Genomic DNA, 19,597 nt, shown 5'->3' with positions numbered 1-19,597 from the left:
CATTTTGAACTCATGACCAAATCTGCTGCATTTTTAACAAAATTGTAACTGTTACATGTCATGAACACACTTCTAAATTGAACACAATTGAACACAGGTCCTCAATATTTTAATTAAACTTTGCCATGACACTGCCATGTTGCTACAGACATCTGGTATTGGCTTCCTTATTAGTGAGAAGACTGGCATTGCATGCTGTTCACCAGTGCTCTGTAATCTGGTGTGTAACTTGAAACTGCAACTGTGAGTGCATCTTTCAGATGTGCATCAGTGAGACATGTTCTGTGTTTGTTCTTGATGAAGTTCATGTCAGAAAACGCTGAGTCACAGAGATAGGTTGAACCAAACAGGCTGGTAACCTTCATAGCTGCTGTGCTTACACCACTGCACCATCTATTTTACTTTCAATACCAGCGAGATCTAGTTTTAAATTGTATGTTTTAATTTTTTTATTGTTGTGTTTTAATTTACAGAACTTTGCATCAGCTGTGGTTGTTTTAAAGTGCTATGTAAATAAAGTTGGTTTGGTTTGATTCCACTTAACCTACAGGGCTAAGTGGAATGAAGTTATAGTGTAGCTGTCACATTCAGTCTTCAGTTTTTTCAGTGGCTACCTGTATTAGATGTGTGCAAGTTTCCTGCTGTGTTGCCCGTACTGGACTATGTTTGAGCTTCTCTTTATTAAATTATAATAAACATCATCATCATCACCTGGGTCTCAGTGTTCATCCTCACCACCTACAACCACAAATCATGACAGTTTAAGTTTTGGGAGAATGTTTGTGCATCTGAACAGCTTGATTGATACTTTATCTTGTCACTTGTGTTGAAATTAGCTACATTGTGTTTACAGCAGCGCTTCCAGCTGCAGCCCACAACATCTCATGCAGATTAGAAAATGTAGAGATAAGATACAGCTGTTTGATTAACCTAAGGAGTGAAGTGAAGTCAAGTTATAATCCAATCTTTAGAGGATCACCACAGTCGATCATAGAAAATCTGGTGCAAATTGGATGAAGCCTGGTTGATTTAGAGATGATCGTAGACATGGCTAGCATTGCTATTTGCTAATAAGGAACGTCCACATGCTTCAGCTAGCGGCCAACATACACAGAGTTCATCATCATGTCATTTTATATATATTTGCACAGCACTGAACCCATTTGAGTGAGAGTAAAATAAAGACTTCCGGCAGACAAGAACAGGTGACTTCCTGTTGGAGGGGGCGCGTGGCTAAGGTGATGTAATCATATGACCTTGTGAATGTGATCAAGGCTGGCCCATAATGAGACATGGAAAGTCTGATGAAGTTGTCACTTTTCCTGTAGAAGTTATTGCATTTTAGTATTACATGGCACAAAGCCAAAGTTTGACACTTAGCCACGCCCACATGCTTTGATGTACGAGAATTCTTTTGATAACTTTTTATCTTCAATGTCTTAAGTGTGTGCTGAGCGAGTTTGAAGTCTGTATCTCAAAAGCTGTAGGAGGAGTTCGATCAGATGCGACGTCTATGAAAACCGGAAATGGCGGCTTTGATCCAAAATGGCCGACTTCCTGTTGGGTTTGGACCATGGCTCCAAGAGACTTTTTTGTACATCCTTACAAGATACACATGTGTACCAAGTTTCATAATTGCCGCAAAAAAAGAATCAAGTTACAGATTTTTAAATAAATCTTATCACATTTTGAACTCATGACCAAATCTGCTGCATTTCAAAAAAATTATAACTGTTATATGTAACGAACACACTTTTAAATTGAACACAATTCCTCAATATTTTAATTGAACTTTGCCATGACACTGCCATGTTGCCACTGACATCTGGTATTGGTTTCCTTATTAATGAGAAGACTGGCATTCTTATTAGTTAGAAGACTAGCAATGCTTGCTGTTCACCAGTACTCCACAGTACTGTGGTTGTTTTAAAGTTATTTGTAAATAAAGTTGGTTTGGTTTTGTTTGATTCCACTTAACCTACAGGGCTAAGTGGAATCAAGTTATAATGTCGCTGTCACATTCAGTCTTCAGTTTTATCAGTGGCTACCTGTATTAGATGTGTGCAAGATTTCCTGCTGTGTTGCCCGTACTGGACTGTGTTTGAGCTTCTCTTTATTAAATATAATAAACATCATCATCATCACCTGGGTCTCAGTGTTCATCCTCACCACCAACAACCACAAATCATGATAGTTTAAGTTTTGGGAGAATGTTTGTGCGTCTGAACAGCTTTATTGATACTTTATCTTTTCACTTGTGTTGACATTAGCTACATTGTGTTTACAGCAGTGCTCCCTACTGCAGCCTGCAACATCTCATGCAGATTGGCCAATTTATAGAGGAGATACAGCTATTTCATTAACCAAAAGGGTGCAGTGGAGTCAAGTTATAATCTAATCTTTAGAGGTTCACCAGAGTCGATCATAGAAAATCTGGTGCAAATCACATGAAGCCTGATTGATTTAGAGTCGATTGTAGACATGGCTAGCATTGCTATTTGCTAATAAGGCACGCCCACATGCTTCAGCTAGCAGCCAACATACTCAGAGTTCATCATCATCATGTCATTTTATATCAATTAGCACAGCATTGAACCCATTTGAGTCAGAGTAAAAGACTTCCGGCAGACAAAAACAGGTGACTTCCTGTTGGAGGGGGGCGTGGCTAAGGTGATGTCATCATATGACCTTGTGAATGTGATCAAGGCTGGCCAATAATGAGACATGGAAAGTCTGATGAAGTTGTCACTTTTCCTGTAGAAGTTATTGCATTTTAGTATTTCATGGCACAAAGCCAAAGTTTGAAACTTAGCCACGACCACATACTTTGATGTACTATTCTAGGGGGCGCTGTTGAGACATTAGGCCACGCCCACCAAATATTGCACTGGATTACTGTCCGGAGTTGGATAAGGATCCATCTCAGTGAGTTCGGTGCAGCTGGACTCACAATTGTGGAATACAGAGCCAAACGTATGGACATGGTGTTACAGGTATATTCGCCACGCCGCCACGCCCACTTGCTACCTCCAAAACAAACAGCGTTGGAAACCATAAGACACCAACATGTCTTCTGTTTGTGGACACAGTTTCATGTTGATTAAGTTAAAGAGGTCAGATAGGGACCGATCACAATAAAACATGACACTTCCTGTTCTAAGGGGGCGTGGCTTAAGTGATCTCAAAATTTCACAACTGGTTCTTGTAGGGCATCCAAAGGTGATCACACACAGAAAGTTTGGTGGCTCTGTGAGTTTCTTTGTAGGAGATATAACTGTTTATTATTTTATGCTGAGTCAGTGAACTTTGACCTCTAGTATCACCCCTTCAGCATGCACGAAAACTCACCATTTTGATAACTTTTAATCGGGCATGCCTTCTGAACCAACTGACCAAGTTTGAAGCCTATCCATTGACTCCTGTGAGGGGAACAATGAGTACCTGTCATGGAAAAATCCACTCTAGGGATATCACATGTTCATGCCAAATAGAGCCAGGAAAAATCCTCTACCTGTACTTTAACTTGAAAGAGCCAATCCTGCAACTTATAATGAAAATCATCAGATTTTAGAATCAAAGACTGATTTTCCACGCTGTTATGGGATAATCCACCATGTTATGCTCCATTCCACACATGTTTTTATTAAATATTGTTACAGAGACATTAAGTACTGTGGATTTTTCTGAGCCCTGTTGGGAGTTGAAGACCAATAAATGCAAATGTTGGTATAAGTTTTTAAAATTACCAATATTTTCAATGCTGTCAGTAATAATGAGTAAATAGAGTTTTCTTTACAATGCAGTCATAAATTATTTGTAACTTCATGATGTGTTACAATTTCAAGAATAAAACATTTTATATAGTAAAAGAGACACACACTTTCTAAGAAAAAGTCATTATTTTTCAAAATTTAAATGTTTTAACTATTTGTGGTCCATATGTAAATGTTCATAACAGGGTGGAACACATCCAGAGACAATAGTGAAAAAAACACATGTAATTATTAATTTATCTATTCCTGAGCTTGCCCATTATTAATTTCATATTGTGAAACATGTCAGTGTTGTTACAAAATATTCAAAATTTAAAACAATACTTTTTTTTCAAAAATCCTGAGGCAGAAATGTTGCCGTAAAAAAGAATCACTCAATTACTGAGATTAAGAGATAAAGTGCTGAATATTGATATCTGTTTCCCACCTTGTTTTTATTGCTAATTATTGTGAGAAATTAACATGAACAGTGTCTTCTCATGGATGACTATTCTCATGGATCAGTATCATTAATCATTACTGATAATATATAACTAAAAATGCAAACTGAGTAAATTTGTTATTTCAGAAGAGAGCGTCAAACTGGTAGCCCATTGTATAACTCAGTACCCATGAAGTATATCTCTGTTTCAAAAAGGTTGGTGACCCCTGTTCTACTTGCTGCAGCCAATCTGCAACAGATTTTTGTGCATTGTCTGTGAGCAATGCCAAACATGACACACTGAGTAATTCAAGGAAGGCGGGTTCGGCTGCTCCGTCAGAGCATCAGCGGTGGCTGGGGGAAGGCGGTGCTGGGACCACGCGGTGGCTATAGAGGAGGCAGTACTGACTTGCAAAGCAAGTCAGTACTGCCTCCATGCATTGCATGGCAGGCACCTATTGTTCTACACCCAATAGAATGTCTCTTTATTATTTATTATTCTTCCGTCACCGTTAATGCGGCTCGTACCGCTGCGTGCCCACCCACAAAAGTGGTATCAAATCGTGCGGCTCGATGCCGAGAAGGGAGCTATTACTTTTATTGGGGATCGGAGTTACAACGGCGACGTAAAAAGCGAATAATGAGCAAAATTTCCAACTGCCGAAACGTTAGAGTGTAACTGACACCAACTGCCGCTTTTTTAGAGTGAGGAACAGAGTGGAATTTGACCCAAAAATAATTTTGAAATCGCTCTCATGGCCGCAAAACCTGTGCTATTGGTATGAAAGTTGGTCAGGAAATCGCACCGAATGCCTGCTCCGGTAAAATGTTTTTGAAATTTTTCTAGAGCTTACGGTTTTCTGTCCAGGTGCTTCAGAGTAAAGTGATGGGACATGACCAACTGACGCTCCTCCTCAGTGTTTAATATAGGTTTTTGACAAATGACTGAGCTCAGCGCACACCATATTTCTGTCATCAGTGCAATTATTGTGAATGACTACAGATATGAATCCCAGGACTATCGGAGACGACAAATAGCCCTCTCATACGCTTCAAACGGTTTTTGGATCGGCCTTACGGAACCAGAACAGTAAGAGGTCGTTTGGACTGCTTTTGTCTAAAAAGTGACTGGGTGTTCTCAAAGTTGCATGAAGTGTCTCTCACACACACACAGCAGTTGGCAGAGGCTTTATCGCTATGGCAACTGCTGGTTTGGACTACAAGGTCTCTGTAGTTCTAAACATGGTGGAACACCTTAATACAGAGGGCAGAGCAGAAGGTCAGAACTACAACATGGTGGATCATTCAGTTATGACAGAGGAGGGCTGAGCTGGAATGTAGAGCTACTTGCTGTTTTGGGCATTATTTTGGTGGATTAACCAAATCACTGTTACACATTGGATTAGTGTGTCTATTTAAAATGAAGCTTACTGAAAATTTCAAAATAAAAGCCCTGACATTTATCACATCAGGTTATTGCTCTTTTGGACTTTATGGGACTGGTTTAAACAAACCAGAGTTGCACATTGAATTAGCGTGGTCATTAAAATGAAGCTTACTGATACTTTCAAAATAAAAGCCTGCATATTCCTCTCACGTCAGTGCACCGCCGTAGGCGGTGCAATATTATTAGCCGTTTTTATGTTATTTATTTCTCAGGATAGTGAACTGCCTTGCGCAGTTACTTTCTTTGTGTCTCACTCACACGATAGTTGAGCTGCTCTTTAGAACGACAATGACTGAAGGTCAGAACTACAATATGGCGGAACTCTCAAATAGCACATAGGGATGAGCTGGCATTTAGATCTACTTGCTGTAAGGGGCTCTATAGAGGTGGATTAACCAAACTACAGGTACACATTTGATTAGTGTGGCTTCTTGAAATGAAGCTTAATGAAAATTTCAAAATAAAAGCCCTGACAATTTTCACATTAGGTTATTGCTCTTGTGGGCTTTATGGGACTGGTTTAAACAAACTACTGTTACACAATGAATTGGTGTGGTAGTTAAAATGAAGCTTACTGAAAGTTTCAAATTTAAAGTCTGCATATTCCCCTCGTGTTAGTGCACCGCCTATGGCGGTGCAATAATTTTAGCTTTTTTTATGTTATTTATTTTTCAGGATAGTGAACTGCCTTGCGCAGCAAGGCAGTTCATTAGCATTTGTACAAAAGTTAGCATTAAACTGTCTTTGACTAGTGCACTAGCACTTTTACCTAAAGTTAGCTTTTAGCTAATTTCTCATTAATTAGACATGTTTAGTATACTGAATGAAGTAGTAAAATTAAAACAACATGGTCCTGATGCTCCACATGCTACTGCCAGCATTTAAGCTAACATTAGCATATTGGCTAATTTTAGCTTGTGCGTCAATTTTAACATAATGAATGGTACAAGCACAGCTTAGTCAACATGCTTCTGCCTCTCCACAGGTTATTGATTACGTTGCAGCTTTCTTTAGCATGAATGCTAATTTTTAGCATAAAAACACTGGCTCAAAGCCGACGGGCACACTGTGGCATGCCCCTTTAAAATTTCTGCAGGAATTTTCTAGTTAGGGGCATGCCATAGCAATGCATAAGGAGAGCAGTACTGACTTGCGATGCAAGTCAGTACTGCCATGCACAATGTGCCTGCCATGCACAATAGGTGCACCATGCACCTATTGTGCATGGTGCCTGCCATGCACAATAGCTGCATGGCAGGCACCTAATGTTCTACACCTAATAGAATGTCTCTTTATCAGTGAGTATGCATTCAATGCATTCTCACTTATAGTGATTCCGTTTTTCTTTATCAGTGAGAATGCATTCAATGCATTCTCACTTATAGTGATTCTGTTTTTCATTATTATTATTATTATCAGTGAGAATGCATTCAATGCATTCTCACTTATAGTGATTCTGTTTTTCTTTATCTTTATTATTATTATTATTATTATTATTCTGTCTTCCGTACGTTTTTCATGGTTTAACTACTCTCACTATCTTTCACTAATTGTACTAATTTATATATCAAAACGTTCAGCTCCTTCAGGAGAATGGTGCTATGACTTTTGGTAAACTTCACTATTGCACTTTTTGAAATAATTGCCCTTTTGTGCAAATTTATTGCCCCATTATTTCCTATGGTGGAACTCTGTAACTGATTTCAGTTACTTGAGTGGCCACTCTAGTAACTGCCGTTTTTGAACTTTTTCTGCTCTTTTATAAACAAAATTATGCTGTTCATACATATTTCACTGTAGAGAAATATTTTATGCATTAAAATGTAGCCACTAGTGTCTACTTTATGGAATTATTACCATTATTGCAACAGGTTTTACTGTTTTCTGTTAAACTCCTCTGGAGTACAACCTTGTCACACTTTCTCCTATTCTTTCAATGTATTTTCTTCTTGTGCTCTGTTTTTATCTGTGTCTATGCTTTCTGCTTGTCTACTTTTCTGTTTTCCTTCTGGTTCTACTCGTTTTACTTTTCTTTTAAGATCTTCTGCTATCTTTAATCAATTTTATAAATTCATATATCAAACATTTCTGCTTCTTCTTATCCGTTTTGCTTTTAATCTGTTTTACTCCTTCAAATGTTTCTGGTTTACTGTTTCCACTAATTTTTTATACTTATTACTGTTTCACTATTCAATTGTTTCAACTATTCCTGGGATTGCACTTATTTCCTGTTGTTTCAATTATGCTCTTTCTTAAACTCTGTTTCCCTTTTTGACTTTTTCCAAATAATTCAGGTTGCACACAAACTCCTGCTTCTTCTGCTGAATTCTGCTATAATTTATATATTATATAATTTATACAGTATAATTCACTATTAATTCACTATTATATTTTTTTAATGTAGTATATTCACTATTCAATCGTTTCAACTATTTCTATGTTTCTATGCATTTTGCTTGTCTACTTTTCTGTATGTCTTCTACTCTACATGTATTACTATCTTCTAAGCTCTTCTGCAATGTTTAATCAATTTCAGCAATTCATATATCAACATGTTCTGCTTCTTTAGACCCTTTATCTTTTTGGTTTTGCTCTGTTTTACTCCTGCAAATATTTCTGGGTTTTGTGCTTCCCCTAATTTAATCTATTTGCTGTTTTACTACTCAATTGTTTCAACTATTTCTGGGTTTGCACTAATTTCCTTTTGTGCCATTTACGCTCTGTCTCAAGTTCTGTTTCACTTTTTTTACTTTTTCAAATAATTATCGTTGCACACAAACTTTTGCTTCTTCAGCTGAATTATGGTATACCTTCTCTGAGTGTGACTAATATATATATATATATATATATATATATATATATATATATATATATTTCATTGCCTAAATGGTCTGAAAATAGCTAGTTGCTAACCAAACAAGTGGTAGTTCCGGTTTGCAGTAAACGTTGTGCCCATAAATTATACAAAGCTTCATGGGGGTTAGGAATAAGGTGGATATATATGATAAAAAATATGTGATTACTGTCGAAATGGAGACTGACAAACCAAACAAGCGAGAGATTCTTCTTGAATGTATCAAAACCATTAACATTTCTCCTGCTCTCTGGCAGCCTCTGGATGTTGATGTGGAGAAGAGAAGCATCAGAGCAGATATAAGAATGAATGTAAAAGAAATCATGGAAAGTATCAAACAATAATTTTACCACAAATAAATCCCTCTCAATAAATGATTGTTGCCTATTCCTGTCTGTTGCAGGCAGCCAATAAGAAAACGGGAGTCATAAGCACGGAAAAGAATCCCAAACAAAGAACATCTGGCAGGAGTCCGGTGGACAATATAGAGGGAAGACTGCAGTTGATGTGTGGAAACAACGTGAATAAATGATGACAATAAAAGAATATAAACTTTTGTCATAAGCTTATTGATGTCGATTTGTTTATTGCCGTCAATTTGAACAATTTCAAACATTCCCTTGATTTATGTGTTCCAAAAATATTTACAGATAATATCAATTACTTTCTCATTGTGAAAGTAGAATGCAATCTGTAGAGACTCACACAGAGAGAGAAACAGCAGTTAGACAATTTTATTGGACCGAGAATTTGGCGCTCGGACACCGGCGGAAGACCTGCGAGCCGAGAATTGCAGCGAGCTTGAATGATCGGCTCGAACGAAGCTCAGATAGGTCTTCCCCCGGACCCAGTCACTGGTGGTGGAGCGGAGCTTGGAGAGAGGAGTCTTGAGGGGACCTGGAGGCATCTGGGTGGCTGGTGGTGGAAACGGGGATGAGGTGGGTTGAAGCAGGGCTGAAGCGGGTGGATCTGTGGTTGCTTCGCCTTTTGAAGGATCTCTTGCCAGGTGATTGGATGGAGGTAGAGAGGTGGTGCGTCCTGATTGGTTGGGATGAAGCCGTGGTGATAAGTGATGCCGGAAGAGTCTTACAGGTTGAATTTCCGCCTAGGGCTACATTTTTAATTTGAGTTTCTGTGATAATTTCAGCTCCTGCTAATTTATGCTTCTTGTTACATTTCACTATTCAACATTTTTAAAGAGTTCAGGTTTTGTACAAATTTTGGCTTCTGTTAATTAGTATAAAATTAGTGGAATGACTATTTTTCTAAAACACCACTTAAAGTGTATTTATAGTTTAACACTTCCCACTTTGACATAATTAGATTCATAATAATGAACTGACAGTTTAAATATGCTGAACCATGTATTAAAAACATACTTAAAAATACAATTGTTTATATAGCTTTGATAGATATTTGAATATGGTCTCCAGTAACAAAAAAAGCGTGTTATGATCGAATAAATAGGTTGATACGTCATCGTGACTGCTAAACACATAACGCTGAGTGGGTGGACCGCTCCAAGATGGCCGCCCTAAATCTCGTCAGCGACAATAGTGAGAGCAGTCACTCATCACAGTCACAGAGCGCTGTTCATGACAGTGTTGAAGAAGCAGTGCTATTTAGTAAGACTTACATCTAATACATTTTGAACTTTGAACAAAAGCCACAGTAAAGCATGAATACGATCCTGTAATTTCCTGCTTGGAATTACAGGATCGTTTTAGCGTTCGTGTTGCGTTTAAATGGGGCTCGGAAAAACTGATTATGACCTGCTAAAAATTGGATTAAACAGTTGTGACTACTGAAAGGAAGTGTACCTAAGGCATAGATATTGGAAGTGCGGGGAAGAAAAGAAGAAGAAAAAAGGACCTTTCAGCAGAGATGTGGAATGACTGGGCGCAGAATTTCTAATAAAATGCCCGCAATTGCTGACGGGCCCGGTTCGATGTGCGGGGTGTGACTGTTGCAGGCAGCCAATCAGAAATCACTGAGTCATAAAAAAATTAAGGGAATCCCAAACAACGAACAGCTGACAGCAACCGAGAGTCCGGTGGACATTATAGAGGGATGACTGCAGTTGCAGTTGATATACGGAAACAACGTGAATAAATGATGACAATAAAAGAATATATATATATATATATATATATATATATATATATATATATATATATATATATATATATATATATATAAAATTATATATTATATATATAATTATATATTATATATATAATTAATTTTTTTACTTTCACAAGGAGGAATCACAATCCTCCTTGTGATTCCTCCTTGTGAAAGTAAAAAAATTAATTAATCACGACTGTAAGTCGAATCTGGCTACTGACTGTAAAGGCTGCATTCCTTATTTGATTGGATGTGAAGACGCTCGTGAGCGCTGCATGTAGGCTATAAATACGTTCCATCCAAATCGCCGTTGGTCATTTTCAGCATTTCCAGAAGACGACAAAAGTAAGTTTTGTCTAAATTCTTAATTTCTGGGTTATTTGCTATGTTCATATGTTTCGAGCTACAGGTAAATGTAATAACATTGAATCGGAAGTAAAATGTTACAACTTTATTTATTGACAATTGTTTCATGACGTGTAATCGGGAGCCGCCCACCTCGGTCCAACGGGTGGATAGTTAAGCGGGCCAGCCCGTTGAGTTGTAGCAACCAGCCTTTAATGTTTAGTTCTATCGGCCCCTAGGTGAGATTTAAAAGGCGTTCTTAAGTCGGTGGTCCTAGATAAAAGCATTAAATAATAAATAATAATAATAAATCTAATAACTAACTTCTATAGTTAAAACCGGTGGCGCCACCACCAGTTTTAACTTGCCGTTAAAACTGCCGTTGGGCGGAGGTTAAACTACCTAACAGTTAAAACTGAATGTCCGTTTATTAACACTGTTAGGTGAAGCCTAACTGTGACTTCTTTGGAACAAACGGTTCAGCCGTTGAATACTGAATACTGAATACAGGATTTTGGTTCAACGGCTAAACCGTTTATCAGGTGTTTATCTGCTGTAAAGTGTTGAACAGCTCTTTAACCATTTGCCTGTTCAGTTGAAACTGCTGTTTATTGTGTGGTAAACAGCTTCTTCGCTTTAATATGTGTCCTTTGCCCCATTAAAGCGTGGGGCTGAGGAGGTGACACTGTTGACTCTTGATGGGGTTTGTAATACTGACATTTTGTTTCTGTCCTTCACTTCCCCCTAGGATGGCTCTATCTACCATAATAAACCGCGCACAATCGCCGATCTACAGGCCACCACCAGTAAACATCGCAGTTATAAAGATAAGAGAGGAAGAAAAAGTAATTAGCTGGGCAGTAAAGGAGGGTAAAGCAAAGGTATTACAGAAAAAGAAAAATCAAATTCTAACTGTCACAGATGGGCAAACGATTGGAAAAATAATTATATTTGAAAAAAATTCAAAAAACCTTTGTGAGGGCCAATCTTATGTGATGAGGAGCTACGCTCTCAGGGGCTCGGAGCCGCCCCTTATCATTAACGTCACTCCCGCCACGCAATTTTATAAAGGGCCGAAGGTGAACATCACTCCAGAGCTTTTACAGAAAGCAGAGGCCATTTTAAACCCAGCAGCACCAATGGCCCATCTGGAGAAGGCAGCAGAGTCAAAAGGACTGATGACGGTGCAAGGGGAAATTGTGGAGGTAGGATTTTTCTTATATTTCTTAATTTTTTCCATAAGAGAGGACTTAATTTGCTAACTGTAAATCTCAACTGGGTAGAAGATAACATGAAAGGCCCCATTACAGAACAATATGCGAACTCTAAAAGTACTTTTCTTTGTACTTCTCAGTTTGCTGCGGTCAGGCTTGTGATGTCGGGAAAAATGATGGTGCCAATCCGGACAGTGCGGCTGAAAGAGGTATAATAACTTGTTTTAAGACTTGTTCAAAGCTGCAGTTGTCATTTATTTTTAAAACAAATAATATTTGGATAAAAAAAGGTAAGTGCCTAAGGAAATGGGGTGTGTGTGTGTGTGTGTGTGTGTGTGTGTGTGTGTGTGTGTGTGTGTGTGTGTGTGTGTGTCAAGTTCATGACATAAAACCAGCTTTTGTGTCATGAACCAGCTTGCATGTGAATTTTGCAGCGTCTGGTCAGAAAAGGTAGATTGGTGGGTTTTGTTTGTTTGTTGACTTTTTGAGAACTCTTGGATAAATCTCTAATTTTTTTGTCAATAATTCTTTTAATTACAGGGCAGCTGCACAATGCCCGTCTCCCTTTGGAGGGAAGCAACCCTGGTGGAACTGGCAATTGGCCAACAGGTCAAAATTACTCATGTTCGGTGCCAGGATTCTGGCTATGGATTACAGCTGCAAAGCACAACTTTTACAACAATTCAGGTATGTTGTCAATTCATGAAGAAGTAAATTAATTTTAAGTAGATTTAGACATTTAAAGCGAAATGTGCATATATTTTAAAATTGAGGCATTCTAATTAAAATTATTTGCTAACTTTGGAGATATACACAAAGTGTGAAAAGTGCCACTGCTCAGAGCTAACCTTGTAATTTTTTGTCAACTTCACAATTATGGAATGGCTTATTACATATTTTGATATCCTGGAAACCATTCAATATTTTCTGACTCAAGTCTATTATGCTTTGCCAAAAGAAGACTTAAATAAAGGAGAAACAACAATTAACATAAATGCACCACAAATCTGGAACCAACATCCACAATGTTAATGTTTTTGATGATGGTGTGTGACCAAATGTCATGCTTGTTGTTGTTGCTTCATTTACAGTTGCTGACTGTATGATATTTTATTATATGAATAACTTTGAACTTGCTGATTGCTGAAATGCACAAAACAAATGATCTTGGACTTAAAAAAACATAAACCTGAAGGAAATAGTATATATAGCAAAAGATCAAACAAGTTGCTACTGTTATTTGACATTTAACCTTGGTGTTGGTTTTCGTCTTTTGTTCTTATTTTTAGATGACAACATGAAAATTGACATACCTGATTATATTTCTAATATAACATACTATATTTTTGTACTGTATTAACAGGAAAAAATGGAAGACAAAAAAGCGGCTGTAGTCATTGGTGTCATGGACACTGAAGACGAAAATGAAAAACATGTCCTCCTGGACAGTGATGAAGTCTATCGGATTGCTGCAGATTTGTGGAGTCCTTTTGATGAAATGCTGGAAGACGGGAGCCTTGTTGTGGATATTGAGGTTCACGGAAATGAGATAAAAAAATAATCAAAAATAATTGCAATTTAAATAAATGTTTTCAGTTCAGTTTTTCAACTTTTTTCACTATTAAAATTGTTGACTAATCTCTGTTTATGCTTTTAAAGGTATTTGTTGTGTTTCACTCTTGAAATTTCAGGTCTTTTAGAATTTTTTGCTTGCTTTGTTATAGTTCATAAAATAATCAGTTAATCTGTTCAAATTAAATTGGTGATTACTATTGAATGACACTTTCTTCATATAACATAAACTTTGGTCATGACATTTACACCATATATATATACAAGTGGAAATCCTTCACTTATTCAGTGATTGTGAGTCTAAAAAGTAGTATGATGAAAATTAACTTATACAATCATATCACTTTTCCATGCATTAATTCACAACGTTTTATGCCTGTTTTAAATATTCTCAACTCTTCCGGCGCTAGAGGGGGTAAAATGAATTAAACTTCACTTTTTGACTTTTTTTCAGGTTATTCAGGTATGTGTGTGTGTGTGTGTGTGTGTGTGTGTGTGTGTGTGTGTGTGTGTGTGTGTGTGTGTGTGTGTGTGTTGTGTGTGTGTGTGGTGTGCGTGTGTGTGCGTGCGTGTTTGGTGTTTGTGTAATTAGACTCTGATGGTGAGGCTGTGAACCTGCTGTGTTGTGCTTAAAAGTAAAGGGAGAAAACGTTAAAGTACAACTGAAACCACGTATTTCTATAAGTCTGTAACAGCGCAGCTACTGTAAAAGATCTGAAAAAAGTCGGTTAGCAAGTTGCTAACATGTAAACAAATTGCAGTTCCTATTTGCGGCAGAAGTTGTGCCCATATATTATACAAAGTTTCAAACCTTCATTTACACCATATACATGCAAAATGTACCATTGTGCACTGTGTAATATACATAACAATGAACTGACAGCTCTTTCTATGACTCCTCACATTGTGATGAAATCACGCACAAATCAGAGACTAAATTGCAGCAAAATTTTTCCTACCATCTCAAAACTTAAGATTCCCCCCTCAAAGCATTAAAATTATATAAATTCTACTATAAAGTAAGAGATCACAATAAAAAATACCACTTTTATCAGTTCCCAAAACGTGGGTTTTCTGCACAGTCAGGTTGGAGAAATCCCCTCCGCACCATTTAGCTTTTAGTTTCCACGCACGAAGCAGGAAGACAACGGAGAGGGTAATCAGCTTGGCTCGTGTGATCTTTGAAGCAGGAGCGCCGTTGTTAGCACCTCATTCAGAGCTGCTAAAATTCATTCAGAGAGCATGGGAGGGGGTTTCAGGTGAATTTCGACCCTGACGTGAGGTTACAAAGCCAATATTTTCAAGTATCCAAAGTTAAGAGTCTTCTCTGTGTCAAGTCATACCGAACATTGTCGGTCAGCCGACCGAAAATTTACTTTCTACACCGTATTTGATGACAGGGCATGTAAATGGACACGCCCCTTTAAATCCGTCAGCTGATTTTAATTAGCCGGAAAACCATAACATTTTGGGCAAAAATTGTATGCCGGATAGTTTTTGAAGGATGAAAGCCTTTAGCGGACCATAAAAATAAAAATAAAAAACACGTGTAGCGGTTTTTTTTACGGAGAAATCCAAACCTGAGAGTATTGCTCAAATGGATAATGACAACCCAAACAAGCGAGAGGTTCATATTGAAAATGACAAAACCATTAACATTTCTGTTGATGAGAAGAGACGCAGATACAAGGGCAAAACAATATAATTATTGTTAATATATGAATCGAAGCGTCAATCTTCCTACCTAAGAGTCTTTCTATTTTTTTTGTATATCAGCAGCAGTCATACAGAAAATATGTATTCTCAAGAGTGCATATTTGCAATTCTTATAATTCTCATAGCCATTCTTCAAGACTATCTCTTGAAGCATATATATATATATATATATATATATATATATATATATATAATATATATATAATATATATATATATATATATATATATATATATATATATATATATATTAATCATTATTTATTTGTGACATTTTTTATATATATTTACTTATCTTTCTATATTTACATATATATGTATCGCTATTGTAACCGGATACTTTTCTGCGTTGTGCTGGTTTTGAGTGAATGGACCGTGACACAGTTTCTTTCAAGCGGATGATTCTCGGTTTATTTCTGACGAAAATACAGACAAAACAACCGTGTTATAGGCTGCCCGCTCCAAGTCCTACACCAAACAAAAGTATAAAACAAAAATTAACTTAATAGATCAATAAATAAACTGAATGTATTTAGATGGAAAAATGAAAAGCACACACCTTTCCCGCAGGACAACATGACATGTCAAAAGGGGAGGGCTAAGGGGCGCAAACAATTTAAAGACAATACCACAGAAGAAGAAATAAAACGGAGGGGCTTCAGATCTTAAAATAACACGGTTAAAACAATGACAGAGGTGTTTCAGTAAGATAAGGACCAGACACATAACAAAAGAATACATTTTATGTAATTATAATAATAGAGAATTATTTCCAGTTTACATTATTTCTAATTAATTTATTAATTTATGAACGGCTGTTCTTTGTAATTTGCTCTTCATACATCAATATCAGAATATTCTATTCCTATTCTATTGTTATAGCCACTAATCATATTTAAATATGCTGAACTATGTAATAAAAACATACTTAAAAAATACAATTGCTTATAAAGCTTTGACAGATGTTTGAATATGGTTTCCAGTAACAAAACCGCGTGTTATGATTGATTAAATGCGCTGATACGTCATCGTGACTGTTAAACACATAACGCTGAGACTCATCAACACTCATCAACAGAGCGCTGTTCATGACAGTGATGAAAAAGCAATGCTATTTAATAAGACTTAAATCTAATACATTTTGAACTTTGAATAAAAGCCACAGTAAAACATGAGTAACGAAGGGAAATAAGGAGTATATCTGATTTTGAATCTAATTATTTAATTTTGCTTAATGGTTTGCACCTCCGGTTTGCACCTGTGGTTTTGTGTAATCCTAGCCGCCGTTAATTTTATTAACTGCGGGATGAAGAAAAAAAGACCTATAAGTATGGATGTGACCATGACTCTGAGGTGGATAATTTCTCCCAATGCCCGCTTTTGCCGACAGTCCTGCTTTAGTGTGTTAATTGTTATGTCTGTGGCGAGACAAGAGCACAAACAAGAACACGTTAACCTGCCACGGCTTTATGGACATGCGCAGTTGAGTGGCTTTAAGTGGCGTTCAATGAACGTCACCAGCATTTGATGAGCGCCTCTCCACAGTAAATTACATTTATATTTTCTATTTATATTTTTTTATGACAGTGATGAAGAAGTAGTGTTATTTAATAACAATTTATGCCAATACATTTTGAACTTTCAACAAAGTCACAGTAAGGCATAAGTAACGAAGGGAATTAATAATTAGTCTATATAATTTTGAATGTTATAATTAATTCTAATTCGATAAAAATAAATGCAGTTCAAAATGTTTGTTTCAAAACCCGAATTGTACATGAGACTTAAAATTGGTGCCAAATCTTTCTTGAATTGATTTAACAAGCATGTAAAAGCCACAGTCGTAATCGAAGTGGAAATATCCGAGTCCTCCTGAATGCCTCTGACACATGACGTGACGTTCTTTGCCGTTACCTTCTCACTTCTTCGTTTGTCCCCACAGGTAAGCGGTGTGTTATTTGGGTCTGTCGTGATAATAAAATTATAAACAATGAGAGACGGTTTCCTTGTCAAATAGTTATTACATAATTGCTTCTTAAGTGTGGCTGTAACTTAATAAAGCTGAAAGCCGCTATACGGAGTTTTTCTGATAGCAAACAATCATTAGCATATGCTAAATTGACGGTATCACTCGTATGAAAACCTGTCCATTCAGATTGAAGAGGGTATTTCCAATTGACTTAATTTATAACCATGTATGTTAGTATTTGTCTTCATGGTCAGCTTCTATTCAGCTAACTATGTATAAAATTGCTACGGTAACCTCGGAGTTGATTTAGACTTTTCAGTTCAACTGAAACGGACTGTCAGCCGTTTAAGAGGCTGTTCGATAACGTTGCTTTGTTCTTGGGTTGTGACGTGCAGAGCTGGCTTGCAATAATCAGAAAATGTAAGAGATGAAAGACGGTTTCATTCTTAAAGATATTAATAATCGCTTCTTAACGAATCGCCATACCATAATGAAGTTATAAACCGCTAACCCTCCTATTTCTGATGGGTGCCGACCGTTAGCATGATATGCTATCATTGACGCCTACTATATGTCTTAACTGAAAACCATTCTAACGTGTTAACTGTTGGAATTCACCTAAATATACACAACGTGTTGTGTATTTTTCTGATCAAGTCAATAATTGTGAGATAACACACAGTGTCTTTTCACAGATGAAAGAAAACTGCTCACCAGCGTTCTTTGCCTGGTAAGTACATTGCAAAGTTCAGCAGCCTGTCGAGCGCAAATGTTTTTAACAATAAATTTGGAAATATACGATTAGACAGTGACAATGTGGAAAACCTGAATGTTTTTGACAGTTTCATTCTGAACCAACATTTTATGAACACAGAAATCTCACAAATTGGACTGAAAATATTTAAAGCTTTTTAGCAAACTTCCTCATTTTGTTGAAATATTTTTTTGGACTGTACCATCTTTGTGCACTAAACAAATGTGTAACAAGGTGGTGATCTTATGAGCTGTCTAAAATCCATATACATTACAATCTTAGTATCTAAAAAACAGACTCGATGTCTTTTTAAAAAATCCTCTTAGACAGAACCTTGTCTGAAACATAAATAAGGTAATAGTGTCACTCCCAACTCTTCATTGCAATAGAATTTCAAATGCACTATTAAAATGGCCCTATTAGGGACAGACGCTCACAGCAGAAGCAGAGTGATGCAAACATAGGACTGCTGCTTTTTACGTTAGTCTGTTTTGTCTATGTGCCTTTGTTAAATAAATTCAATAAATTTAACTGTTATTTCCCTCCTTTCAGACAACCTAGATATTTCCACCAAATTCTGCTCAGTGAGGTGAGTACTAGCAGCATGTGGCTTTATTTGATTTAAAAAAGTTAGCTGAAACGTCCAGAAATGTCTAGATCAAAGCAGCTTGTGTACAGAGGACAAAGAACCTTAGCGGATATGTGTGTTCTGGACTCCTGAAGGTTTTCTGGTCAGCTAATAACAAACTGTTTCTACTCTCCCTCACAGAGAGAAGTGGACCCAAACACCTTTCTCCCTGGTGAGCGGATGTTTCAACGTGGATCAGCCGAGCTGTCACAGCTGATCCAACTTGACTCACACACAATTTGAATAAAATCATGTCCACAAACATTTGCTTTAAATTAGATTCAAACAGGATATGTTGGTTATGCTCACATGACGACCCTGTTGTCCAAAACCCTGTAAGAAACATGACTCAGTACTGCAACAACCCTCTGAGTTGTTTTCTGGACTCATGATGAGGTTTTCTGTCACTCACTTTAATCTCTGTGATGAAGAAGGTCAAGTCAACATTAAATTCTGCTAAAGCAACTGGCTCTTTTATCTGTTGGTATGCTGGGATGCATCTTATTTCAGTAAGAATATCATAATCTACATTCATTGAACTATTTCAATAAAGGTCATGAAAACACAGCAACAACCCAATTCACACCACAAAGCTTAGTTCACAATAGTAGTAGGTATGAATCTCTTCACAGTTTGAACCTTTTCAGATGAAATCTGACCCAGAAGCTGCTCTGTTGAGAATGTTTCATTTTGATGTCTATTGGCTGTTCTTTGTCTCGCAGGTGTTCCACGGACCCTCTTTTCTAACCACTGTCGGAAGCATTTTAATTTTCCAACT

At 37.1% G+C, this 19,597-nt stretch overlaps 1 protein-coding gene and 2 long non-coding RNA genes across 3 annotated transcripts; all 3 read left to right on the top strand.

The window, feature by feature from the left end:
• The first annotated feature begins 8,496 nt into the window (after positions 1-8,496).
• On the top strand, positions 8,497-9,381 carry LOC145550496 (uncharacterized). Its single transcript, XR_014086384.1, has 2 exons — positions 8,497-8,806; positions 8,899-9,381. It is a non-coding gene; the product is annotated as an uncharacterized LOC145550496 (long non-coding RNA).
• A 1,855-nt stretch (positions 9,382-11,236) lies between these two features.
• Positions 11,237-13,742, top strand: LOC145550494 (uncharacterized). The gene is made up of 4 exons (XM_081604406.1): positions 11,237-12,172; positions 12,322-12,390; positions 12,722-12,868; positions 13,545-13,742. The coding sequence occupies exons 1-4, from the start codon at positions 11,666-11,668 to the stop codon at positions 13,740-13,742; spliced, it is 921 nt and encodes a 306-aa protein (XP_081460532.1). The 5' UTR covers positions 11,237-11,665.
• Positions 13,743-17,815: 4,073 nt separating this feature from the next.
• On the top strand, positions 17,816-19,178 carry LOC145550497 (uncharacterized). The gene is made up of 3 exons (XR_014086385.1): positions 17,816-18,167; positions 18,744-18,780; positions 18,961-19,178. It is a non-coding gene; the product is annotated as an uncharacterized LOC145550497 (long non-coding RNA).
• Positions 19,179-19,597: the final 419 nt, after the last annotated feature.

The sequence above is a fragment of the Poecilia reticulata genome, unplaced genomic scaffold, assembly GCF_904066995.2.
Source record: "Poecilia reticulata unplaced genomic scaffold, P_reticulata-male-v2 Scaffold_58, whole genome shotgun sequence".
Classification (NCBI taxonomy): domain Eukaryota; kingdom Metazoa; phylum Chordata; class Actinopteri; order Cyprinodontiformes; family Poeciliidae; genus Poecilia; species Poecilia reticulata.
The sequence above is the reverse complement of the archived record's forward strand: the minus strand, read 5'-3'. Positions and strand labels throughout refer to the sequence as shown.

What these genes read in the sequence shown, in the direction of transcription:
- LOC145550494 (XM_081604406.1), top strand. Translation starts at nt 11,666, where the DNA reads ATGGGGTTTGTAATACTGACATTTTGTTTCTGTCCTTCACTTCCCCCT. An exon ending in TGCAAGGGGAAATTGTGGAG is followed by an intron (nt 12,173 to 12,321) that starts GTAGGATTTTTC and finishes TGTACTTCTCAG; the next exon opens with TTTGCTGCGGTCAGGCTTGT. An exon ending in CAACTTTTACAACAATTCAG is followed by an intron (nt 12,869 to 13,544) that starts GTATGTTGTCAA and finishes CTGTATTAACAG; the next exon opens with GAAAAAATGGAAGACAAAAA.